At 35.1% G+C, this 12,134-nt stretch overlaps 2 protein-coding genes and 1 pseudogene across 2 annotated transcripts in view; 1 reads left to right on the top strand and 2 right to left on the bottom strand.

Annotated features, from left to right (window-relative positions):
* Window positions 1-12,134, top strand: part of LOC146940813 (uncharacterized) — an 82,675-nt gene that overhangs the window by 63,187 nt on the left and 7,354 nt on the right. The gene's annotated exons all lie outside the window — the stretch shown is intronic.
* Window positions 1,291-3,211, bottom strand: LOC146940819 (phloretin 4'-O-glucosyltransferase-like). Its single transcript, XM_085754581.1, has one exon. The coding sequence runs from the start codon at window positions 3,048-3,050 to the stop codon at window positions 1,620-1,622; it is 1,431 nt and encodes a 476-aa protein (XP_085610707.1). The 5' UTR covers window positions 3,051-3,211; the 3' UTR covers window positions 1,291-1,619.
* LOC146940820 (phloretin 4'-O-glucosyltransferase pseudogene) lies at window positions 5,414-7,125 on the bottom strand (annotated as a pseudogene).

Consider the following 12,134-nt stretch of genomic DNA (forward strand, 5'->3'; position numbering starts at 1 on the left):
CGATTATCTTTTGTGTCAATTTTAACAGACTATTCCATAAAGAGCTTTGCTCTGACTTTAAATGAACCCCCATAACTGAACGGAGAGATTGAACACCTCAAATTAGTCTATCTTAAAATTGGATATCAAATTTTAAAAAAAAAATCTATGAAAACACTTCTAAATTTAAGATTTTCTTTAAGTTCAAGATACAACTCACATAAACTTTTGAAATTAAAAAAACTAGTTCATTTAGGATTTAAATCCAAGCTGGATAGACTTACACTCAAATAGTATAGGCTAAACTTTTAACAGCCACATTTTTCCACTACGTACCTTGGTATTTTTCAGAAGTTTATTCTTGGACAAACAAAATTTGTTCAAAAGTTTGTTCTCAAACAAAAAAACATGTATGAAAAAATAGTACACTTTATCTAGAGGGACTGACGTGTTAGCAACAAAGTGGTGGTAATTACCGCCAAATTACATAATTTTTTTTCTTCAGTTTTTTGGGTAAAAAATACTCCCAAATTTTTTTTGGTTACAAAAAAATACTCCCAAATTAGTACACTTAATTGTATTTTTTTTCTTTTACAAAAGTACGCTTAATTGTTATGTTGCATGACTTGGGCCTAAGAGGGGTGTTCATGGGTGGCACTTTGGTGACATTAATGTCACCGTGCCATTGCATCTGGGTCACACATTGTCATTGTCATTGCATCTGGGCCACACAACACATCTAATGTCACCCAATGTGTGGTCCAGATTTAATGTCACCGTAACATTAATGTCACACAAGTATTTCGGGGTGTTCATGCTCATTTGAGCTGAACATTCCATTTTACCTTTCTATCATAAATAATCCCTGTTGCATCAAAGAATGATGTCATGAAATAAGGAGAAAATTTCCACATCCTCACAAATTTGAGAAAAAAATACATATTTTTATACCATTTATAGAACAAATTAGAGCTATATTTCTAAAATCACGTGTGGTTTTTTTTTTTTTTTTTTGGAATTGAGGTTGGAGGAAGTACTCTCAATAGTATATTAGACTCTTTTGTGCGAATGAAGGAATTTGATCACGAAATACCCGAAACAAATACTTTCAGAAGAAGAAACCATTGTCTCAACAACTACTTTTAACAAATAACATTTTTCAAGTAACATTTTCCAAATTGGAATTGGAGTTTAACAAAGTGAAGCATTATTGGGATTTGGGAGACATTCTAACGTAATTTTTTTCCTTTAAAACTAACATCCCTCTTGCAAGATATATCTAAAATGATAAGAAATAAAGAAGTCTTCTAATGTCATAAAATCAAATGTATTAATGTTTAAGGACACATACAAAAAGACATATATCTTAAAAATGTAAGATCATTTTTTTCTTTTTCTTTTTACCTCGTTACATTGTAACACTACCAAAAAAATATCATACAGGGACAACTCATTCGCATTAAAAAAAAAACAGAAAATGTTATTTCTAACAAGAGATAGGCATAGGGAGATTTTCAAATGTTTATTGCTTGGTTTGTTGTTCACTGGATTGTGATTAGCAGCTCTTTATTCTCGAAGAGATTGTGATGTTCCTTTTCTAGATATAACACTGCAAAAAAAACAGAGGAAATAAGAGTTAACTAATTTTGAGTTATACTTGCAATATCATTTAGAAAACTCCTCAAATTCCTATCAGAAGACCCTCCTTCTTTCACAGCTGCTCTAGCCAAATCTTTCCATTTCATAGCATTCCTCCTTAGTTCCTCTCCTTTTTCACCCTTCCCCATCACCACTTCCAAACACTTTCTAATTTCCTCAGCTTTCACCACCCCTTCCTCATCGCGTTCCATCCTCACCCCAGTATTCCACACATCTTCAATTAACTTTGCATTAGTAGTTTGATCTGTCCACTGAGGAAATGCAACCATAGGAACCCCTGAACTCAAACTTTCCAAAGTCGAATTCCATCCACAATGTGTCACAAAACAACCCAAAGAACGGTGCGATAAAACCTCCACCTGACAACACCATTTTACTATTTTCCCATTCATATTATTCTCAAGTTCCTCTCTACAACTCAGCTCATCATCATCAACTTCTTTTTGTTTTTGATTTTTTTTTTCTCTAATTACCCACAAGAAAGAAAATCCAGAATCCAGCAAGGCACGTGCAATTTCCTCCATTTGTCTCTTAGACAAAACAGCAAGAGTACCAAATGAAACATAAACCACAGACGATTCATCCTTCGAATCCAACCATTCAATGTAGTCATCCTTTGAGTCAACACGGACAACGTCACCACCAAACGAATTATCCGTAGGATCCTTGCCATCCAAGAAAGCAGATGGAATCAACGGTCCGATGGGTATCATTTTGATCTTACCAACATCAACTTCTCTCAGTGCATCCAGTTCAAACTCCTCAACGGTGTTCACAAGTACTCTTGGGTTGTTTTCTTCATTCAACAACTGAATTTGCTCTTTGAGAGATGGAAGAGCAAAAGTGTATGTATTTGAAGCCAATAAAAAAGAGGGAAGGTCGCGGCTTTTAAGAGAGTATGACAATCCCGGTAATGATATTGAACTTGTTTCATCCTTTGATTTGTTTGTGATGTAGTCACCATGTTCATGAAAGTAATAATAGAATATATCAAACACCGTTGCTGCTTGAATCCACAGCAGTGCTGATGGGAGGTGAAGCTCATGCGCCACCTTGGGAGCCCATGAAAGTATGAGAGTGTAGATTAAGCAAGTGATTGGATGATTTTCTTGTTTGGAGGAGAGAATGATATTTGTGAGAAATTCTGAGCCGCGGCGCGTAAACTCGGACATGTAGGAGACGATGTCTTCATCGCCAAAGGATTTTTGACCGTCGTCGCAGCCGTCAGAGAAGGTGGCGAAGGAGAGGCCGGGAATGGTTGGTTTGTTGATAAGGCGGCTGTATAAGTGGATAGTGGTAGCAAATGTGACTTTTGCACCCAAAGAAATGAGACGCTTGGCGAATTGGAGAGCAGGGTTTATGTGACCTTGTATAGGGTATGTGATGATGAGGAAATGGTGGTTTTGTGCCATGGTATAGTGGTAGCTTGTGAAAATGCAATGGTACTACTACTAGGGAATGGAGTGGGAAGGAAATGTGTGACAGGAGATGCATGTATGGGTGGATAGGAGAAGTGTTTATATAATGGTGGTGGTGACGTTTGCGGTGACGAATCTCCAAGTGATACTATGATGCTATTATTGGATTTTAGCTTGGGGTGTTTGTATATAGTAATACAAGACAAGACATGCATGAAACGTGAACAAGTTGTATTTCACTTCATTTCAATCAGAGTGGTGATACCAGGGGCGTATCCTTTCTTTGTGAAGGTAGCCTTGGCTACCATAAAAAAATATTATTCCTCAATTAGTTGATATGTATTTATACGGAGTTACGTTAAATAATAAATAACGAGTTACCCTAAACAAGTTTAATTGTCGAAAATTAGCATAAATAAAAAAAGTAAAAAAATTATTACATGATTGATATATTTATTTGTATTGACTTGGTACTTTTTGTCTCAATAACCATTATAGAGAAAAAATTTCACCAATAAAAACTATCAAGACAATGGTCATATTTGTGTAAATTGAAAAAGACATTATTAATCTATTTTGTAAACAGTCATTTATGATAAAAATATAAAATTGACTTCTTGAAACACATTTTGTCCAACTTTTTTGAATAGCTATTTTCAATTGTTATCATTTGTTGTTGCTCTTAGTTAATTTTCATGTATTGGTTAATTTTTGAATTATTTTGTTTTTTCCTATCTACAACACTTGCGATTTTTAGGTCAAGTTCCTAAGATTTTGTTTAATTTTAGTCCTTAATTTTTGTTATAGAGATTAAATCCAAGCGTTGAATGCTCACCAACAATCTTCCAACTATGTTGGCTCTATTATTCGAGATTGCATCAGTTTTAAGGGTAGTTTTCGTAGTTTAATTTTTTTGCATGTTAGGCGTGAAGCCAACCAAGCTGCTCATTATTTAGCTAAATATGCTCTGAAGAATTTAGATTGTATATGGGTCGAAGAAACTCCGCCTTGTATTTCTGCAGTCTTGACATTTGATTTATTGCTAGACTTTCGTTAATGAAATTATTTTTATCGTAAAAAAAAAAGAGAAATGATATTTTGACAACCACTTTTTGACAACTTTTGTACAACTTTCTCTCTCATACTCACATGATGTTGATATCCTCTCTCTTCCTTTTTCTCTCTCCATTGTTTTTGACCAATAAGAAATGAGAAAAACAAGGTTGTCAACAAAGTTGTCATCAAATGAATGTCAATATATCATTACTCAAAAAAAAAATGTCACATGACATTGACACCCCAATGTCACCCAAGTGCCACCCTGATGGAACATTGACTAAATAGCAAAAGTATTCCAGCATCCCTCTCATATTGCTCCCATTGAATAAATGAGTAATATAAATAAGGATATTGTTTCATGGACACCTTTTTCCCCATACACACATTGTACCACCCCATGTGAGATTGTGTGAGGGACACAAAAGATGAGTTTTTTATGTGTGTGGGAACCACATGGACACATGTCACAATTGTATGTGGGTGTACAAGTGGTACATGCCACCCAAGGTGGTCTATGTATCACTACCCTACAAATAAAATATTAATATATAAGGTAAAGTTGTGGAACCCAATATGAAGTTTTTAGAGTTACACTATTGAAATAAAAAATGCGTTAGTTACTTCGAGATGATGTGGCATATGATAGAATCCACAAAATAATATTTGGATGAGATCACCATTAAAATTGCTCTTAGGCAGAGATGCAAGTTTGAATCAAATTGGAGGGCATTCATATTTGTTTTGATGTTGTTTTTTTCCTCACAAATACATTGTTGAGTCAGTCTTTTGCATAGTAAGGGTGATACAATTTTGTAACGAGCTTGAATTTCTCTTAATATTATAGGATTGCCTCTCCTTCCCCTCTTCTAAAAAATTAATGAGATCACTTTTCCCTGTTTATAAAAGAAAAAAAATCAAAAAAAATAAATAAAACAATATTTGCAGTGTTAAAGAAAAAATCAGCATGTATGGGTTATATGTAACCAATCACATAATCAAATATCACATCTTATTTTTAAAAGGAAAAAGCTAAAGTTCACAATAAAATAATTCGTCAAAGTTGCACAATCATATTGATTTGAATTCTCTTTTAATTATTGTTTTACTTCAAATGATCGGTGTAGCCGAGTAGATACGTTTGTTTATGATAAATTGCAAATACTTTTCTTCACATTAATGTAGGATATGAGTTGGTGATCTCCATTGATTGTAAGACAGTGAAATATGTGTTGCAGCTCATAACTAGACTTATGTTTTATTTTATAAATATTATAAGTTAACACCATTAAAAGAGAGAATTACTTAAAGATAAACATGTGTAAATTCGTGTGGTACTAACAACACTCTTTAAAAATCTTACAAACAACATTTTCCAACTAAACACTTCGGAGTTTGACCTAGTGGAGCTAACAATATTATGGGGAGACATTCTAGTTAACACAGTTTTTTCTACTTTAAAACTAACACTCCACTAGTTGGATATAGCTCAAATTAGAGGAAACAAGAGCTATACATCAAATATCATCTAGAAAGTTGCTCAGATTCTTATTTGAAGATCCTCCTTCCTTCTTAGCTTCCCTAGCCAAACTCTTCCATTTTTTTAGCATTCCTTCTTAATTCCTCTCCTTTTTCTCCCTTCCCCATCACCATTTCGAAACAATTCCTAATTTCCTCAGCTTTCACTATTCCTGCTTCCTCATCACGTTCCATCCTCACCCCAGTCTTCCACACATCTTCAATTAACTTTGCATTAGTAGTTTGATTTGTCCACTGAGGAAATGCAACCATAGGAACCCCTGAACTCAAACTTTCCAAAGTCGAATTCCATCCACAATGCGTCATAAAACAACCCAAAGAACGGTGCGACAAAACCTCCACCTGACTACACCATTTCACTATCTTCCCATTAACATTCCTTTCAAGTTCCTCTCTACAACTTAACTCATCACTATCACCCTCCTCTTCTTTTTGTTGCAAAACTTTTTTATCTCTAATTACCCACAAGAAAGAAAATCCAGAATCTAATAATGCACGTGCAATTTCCTCCATTTGTCTCTTGGACAAAATAGCAAGAGTACCAAATGAAACATAAACCACAGACGATTCATCCTTTGAATCCAACCATTCAATGTAATTATCTTCTGGTTCAACACCACCACCAAACGAAGTATCATTAGGATCTTTACCGTCCAAGAAAGCAGATGGAATCAATGGTCCAATTGGTATCATTTTGATCTTACCAACGTCAATGGCTTTTAGTGCCTCTAATTCAAACTCTTCAACGGTGTTAACAAGTACTTTAGGGTTGGTTTCTTCATCTAGAACTTGAATTTGTACTTTGAAAGATTGAGTAGCGATAGTGTAAATATTTGAAGATAATAAAAAAGAGGGAAGGTCACGACTTTCAAGAGAGAATGACAATCCCGGTAATGATATTGAACATGTTTCATCCTTTGATTTGTTTGTGATGTAGTCACCGTGTTCATGAAAGTAATAATAGTAGATATCAAAAACCGTTGCAGCTTGAATCCATAATAGCGCTGATGGGAGGTGAAGTTCACGCGCCACCTTTGCAACCCAGGGAATGATGATACCGTAGGCTAATTAAGCAAGTGAATGGACGAGCTTCCTGTTTGCCGGAGAGTATGATATTTGTGAGAAATTCCGAGCAGCGGCGCCTAAACTCAAACCGCTAGGCGATGAAGTCTTCGTTGCTTTCGAATTTTGGGCCGTCGTCGTAGCTGTCAGAGAAGGAGGCGAAGGAAAGGCCCGAGATGGTTAGTTTGTTGATAAGGCGGTTATGTAAGTAAATAGTGGTAGCAAAAGTGACTTGTGCGCCCAAAGAAATGAGACGCTTTGCGAATTGGAGAGCCGGGTTTATGTGACCTTGTAGTGGGTATGTTATTATGAGGAAGTGGTGGTTTTGCGCCATGGTAGTGGTGGCGTGTGAAAATGCAATAGCACGAGCTAGTGGAGTAGAAGGAAATGTGACATGCAACGGTTATGCATGTATATGGATGGATGGCATAAGCTTAGTGTTTTTATATTTTTTATATAAGTGGTGGCCATGGTGACGTTCGAGGTGACCATACTCTATGTGGTACTCAAGTATAATTGGTGGTATAGAAGTGATTTGGATAATATCTTTTTAACATTTTTTTAACGCTTATTTTTTTATGGAGTAAATCTTAAATGTGTCATACGTTTTAAACATAGATCATACTTTTTTTTTTTGAAGAGATCACACATGATATGGTGAAATTCACATAAGTTTGATTAAATAAAAGATTGAGTGTTGTAGAAAATAGGGGTGGGCATAGGGTCGGTTCGGTTCGGGTTCAAACCCTCAATCCGAGCCAACCCACGGGTAGAGAACATCAACCCTATTGAACCTTAAATTTAAATCGGGTTATCCGGGTTTCGGGTTTTCGGGTTCCGGGTAGGTTCGGTTCGGTTACCCGGGTTGTGTCATCCCAAAAAAAAATCGAAAAAACACATATGAAGAGAAAAATTCTGAGACACAATCTCAAATAACAAAAGTCCAGAAATTTTTGTAGATAAAGAAAAGATGTAGATTTGGATCATTCTTTTCTCAAATTCAATTTGTGTTCTTTTCCACTGTTATAACAGATTTGTGTTTGTTTACAATAAAGTTTTGATTTGTTGTTGTGGTTAATAGAGAGTAATAGAGACACTAATAACAATGGTGAATGGATATAATAGAGAGGAGAGAGGGAGGGAGATAGAAGGACAGACACAACACACACAGAGGTTAAAGGAAGGAAGGTTGTTGTGACGACAGCAACATGGATAGAGGAAACATGTATGGAGTGCTTACTGGTTAGGGTTTTAAGTTTTAAGTGGACTGGGCATATTTTTCAGTTTTGGGCCACTATATTGAGTTGTGGACTTGTGAAAAACAAGTATGAAAAAAAAAACTAATAATAATTGCAATAACAATGGAAAACACTAATAATAATAGATATAATAATAATAATAATAATAATAATAATAATAATAATAATAATAATGCTTAAGTTGGGTTGGTCGGGCTAGTTAGGGTTCCAATGGGTTCAAAATAAGCACCCGAACCGAACCGAATATACCCATATTAACCCGTAAAATTTACCCGTCTAACCCGTAACCCGTTTTAACCCGAACCGAATGTGTAAACTAGGGTTGGGTTCGTCGGGTAAATTCGGGTTGACCCGTATTTTCCCACCCCTAGTAGAAAATATTTAAAAGAATGAGTTTTTAACATTTCTCTAGTGTCTAATGGTGTTAATTTATTTTATTTTAAGGATTTCAAGCTTAGGATGATTGTAATCTTGTATTAAATTTTTATGGTGAGTTTGGGTCGGATACATGCATAACCAAAAGTCATACAAAATTTGATTATGTTTATAAATAAACAACAAGCAAATTTTATCTCATTAAGTCGGATCGGTTACATGAATCAAACGATACTATAATGTATAAAAAATTGTGTCTTTCTCCAACTCATTTATCTCTGATCCTTGCTAATAGTTTCTCTTATAATCTTTTTACATCTACTCCTACCTTTAGTGATCTGACTTCACTCCACCTGATCTACTCACCTAACCACATAATATACAAGTCTTCTCTACACGTGTCCAAATCACCTAAGTCTAGTTTCTACAATCTTTCTACCATAAGTGCTTCCCCAGTTCTCTCTATAACGACGTCATTTGTAATTATATCTCATTTAATCTTATCATACATCCAACGGCAAACACAACATTTTAATTGAATTTTAAGATAGGTTGCGTTCACCTCTTGACCAAAAAAATTGCAACTCGACATTTTGATTTAATTTTAAGATAGATTGCGTTTACCTTGTTAAAAAAAAAAATTGTTCACGGTTCATCATATAATTTTCTTTGAGTAAACTACTAGATTGGTCCATGTCTTTATAATCCACTTTCAAATTTATCACGGACTCTATTAATATTTCAAACTAGTCTCCATCTTTGTCAAAAGTTTCTCAATTTGGTCATTGTCTTTATGTTTTTGTCACATCACGAGGTATCTAATTAAAAAACTTTTGACATAAATAAGTACTAATTTAAAATAGGAGAATGTTAATGAGTTCCCTTGATGCATTAGTTAAGGTGTTAATATTAGTAAGTAAATTTGCATCAAAAAGTGGTGTGATTATTGCTAAGACAAAATTAAAAGCTTATATTTTTAAGATAAAATTTCTATTAGTGGATTCCTTAACCAATGCTCTTAGAGCACTAGTTAGCAACACCCTTTAAAATATTAATAGAGACAAATACTTATTTAAGAGTGAGTTGCAAAGACAATGACTAATTTAGTGGTTTAGTCATTTTTTTTTACGCAAGACAAGACACCGACACTCATGATTTTTTTTTTTTTAAACGGACTCTCGTGATGTACTTCATTTCAAGCTATGCACCATTGAATGAAATAAGACAAGCTAATCAAGACAGCGGAACAGGGGTTGGTCCTTCCATACCTGTCTTTGTACGGTTATTTATTAAAGTTAATTAAGAACGTGGAACAGGGTTGGTCAATCCATCCCCACATCCTATGGTCATTAGACCATCCCGAATGGTGGTTGTTATACCCTAATTTTGGACCTAAAAATACTAATCAATTTTTTCCTTTCTTGCATTTCAAGTCATCTGATATATCTCTGATCAATTGCATCTTTCTCTGCATTCTATTTCAATGTTATTTGCAAAATTCACATGCAAGGGTATTTTGGTCATTTCCTATGTCAAACTTCTCTCAGTCTTTCAAAATTTTGTTTGAGTCCTTTCAAGTAGTTTGAATAAGTCCTCATTTCAATTCTATGTCAAAATCCAGTTCAAAAATTGTATTTGAAGTCATTTTGAGTCAGTTTTGCCCCTAGGGGCATTTTAGTCTTTTCATATGTCAAAATTCTGTTCGAATCTTAAAAATTGTCTCTGAGTCTTTCAAATTAGTTTAAATAAACTTTTGTTTCAATTCCCTGTTAAAAATCCATTTTTAATTTGCATCTGAGTCATTTTTAGTCGTTGTGGCCCCAGGGGCATTTTGGTCATTTCACACAAAATTTCGGCAGAGAGAGGTTACTTTAAAGTACCTCATTTAGGCCATTGGTTCGTTTTAGTCCGTTTTGTCAATTTTAATCGTCTCACTTTACGTTTGTTTCCATTTTACCAATTTTAATCCAATTTTATTTTAAATTTCTTTCTAAGTCCTAAAGATTCTAAAATTGCCTTTTGGCCCTTTATGTTATTTTATTTTAAGACTTTTTTAGGTCAAATTTCGTTTAAGTCCTTTTTGGTCAATTACACTTTAGTCCCCAAAGTTCCAAATATTGCAAGATAGTCCTTTTTTTGTCCAGGTCATCTTTTTTTAAGTTTTTTATTTTGCAGGTCAGTCCCTTTAATTCTCAAAATTGCAGGATGGTCCCTGAGTCCAAAATACAGCAAGGCCGAGGCCAGCTAAGCCAAAAGTCCACATGTCAACAATTCAGTGGTCCAACATCACACTTGGCAGCCTATAAATAGGCCACATCACCCAATGCAGTGCCAGGATCAATCATTCAACGCCAACTCATCAAAAAGTCTCAGAAACAAATCATCATTTTCTCTCTCTATTCTGTTACGATCAAAATCCCAAAAAAACTCAAGAACACAGAAGAACACAAACCCTAATTTCTTCCAGTTACAGAATTTCTATCAATGGCGATGAATTCGAAGTAGTTCTCAGAGATTCATTGAAGAATCTTCATCATCGAACTCTTGCTTCTGCAATTCGAAGCTCAAGCTCATCACCTAAGTGACAAACCTGAACGATCACAGAAGCAAGGAATCAAGAGTAAGAAGAAGAGAAGATCGAAGTGAATTCTGAACCAGTGAAGCAGAAAGAGAAAAGAATAACTGATTTATTTTCAGTTCAAGACTTACCAGAAGCTTCGCAGGATCTAATCGTTCGAATCTCCAAACAAAATCAGGTAAACAAACAAATCCTTCTCGTTTTTGCTTCAAATCATCATCGAAGGATTCAAAGTAAAAGTAAACGGTGAATCGAAGTGAAAACTTCGGAAAGATTTGAAAAGTTTGAAACGAAACCCTAAAATGTGAGATCACGAAGATTCGCCGTTTATTTTTCAAATCAAAGCTCAAATTCGTCATCAGCATAGAAAATAAGTCAAGTTAGGGTTTAGTTTCATGAAGATCTGAAAAAGTTTGAAAACCCTAGAAACCGTAAGTTCAAAGTCCGATCTATTCCGTTTTCATCACAATTTCACAAAAATAACTGTAGATCCGTAAACAGGGGAGGAAGACGAATGTTTCTGTGTAAAAAGTTTGAAAAAGTGGCATCAGATCGTCGGAGAAGATGAAGATTCCGATGAATCTTCATCTTCCTCCGCCGTCCTCCGCCGTCCTCCCCAGTTTCCGGCCAGGTTAGGGTCTTAGAGAGAGAAGAGAGAGTCTGAGAGTTAGAGAGAGAAAAGAATGGGACGAATGAGGCTTGGACCGGCCTCTTAGAATATATAGAGGGATTGAACCAGACCGGTTCACCTGAACCAGTCTGGTTCATCCCTGAGCCTTCGTCCTGGCCATTAGATCTAGGGGTTGATCCAGTTGGATCAATCCAACGGCCTTCTTTGATTCCTGAAGGATCCAGGATCCATCTCCACCTTGGGCTTGGGTTTGGGCTTGGTTTTCCTGCGAATTTCCCCTGTTTTTGCTATTTTTGTCACTACTTCTTGCTATTTGCACACCTTCATGCTCAAAAACTTTGTTAAAAATTCCAATTAATTTTTCATGTGTTTTTGACTAGTTTCTTGACTTTCTTGTGATGCTGTTATGTGTTGAATTTGGACAAAAAATAAGTAGCTTTTTTTTCAATTGTTTATTACATTTGTTAAAACTTGTGAAAATTTTACATGTTCTTGTGATCAAAAAAACCTTTAAAGAATTCCTAAAAATTCATGAGTGCTTCTAGATAATTTTGTGACCTTTTAGTGTTAATTTTACA

Source organism: Medicago sativa, chromosome 3 (assembly GCF_051527215.1).
Source record: "Medicago sativa cultivar Bolivia chromosome 3, Bolivia_mono, whole genome shotgun sequence".
Classification (NCBI taxonomy): Eukaryota; Viridiplantae; Streptophyta; class Magnoliopsida; order Fabales; family Fabaceae; genus Medicago; species Medicago sativa.

Bases quoted from the DNA above. Each gene is read 5' to 3' on its own strand.
- LOC146940819 (XM_085754581.1), bottom strand. From the start codon at position 3,050: ATGGCACAAAACCACCATTTCCTCATCATCACATACCCTATACAAGGT.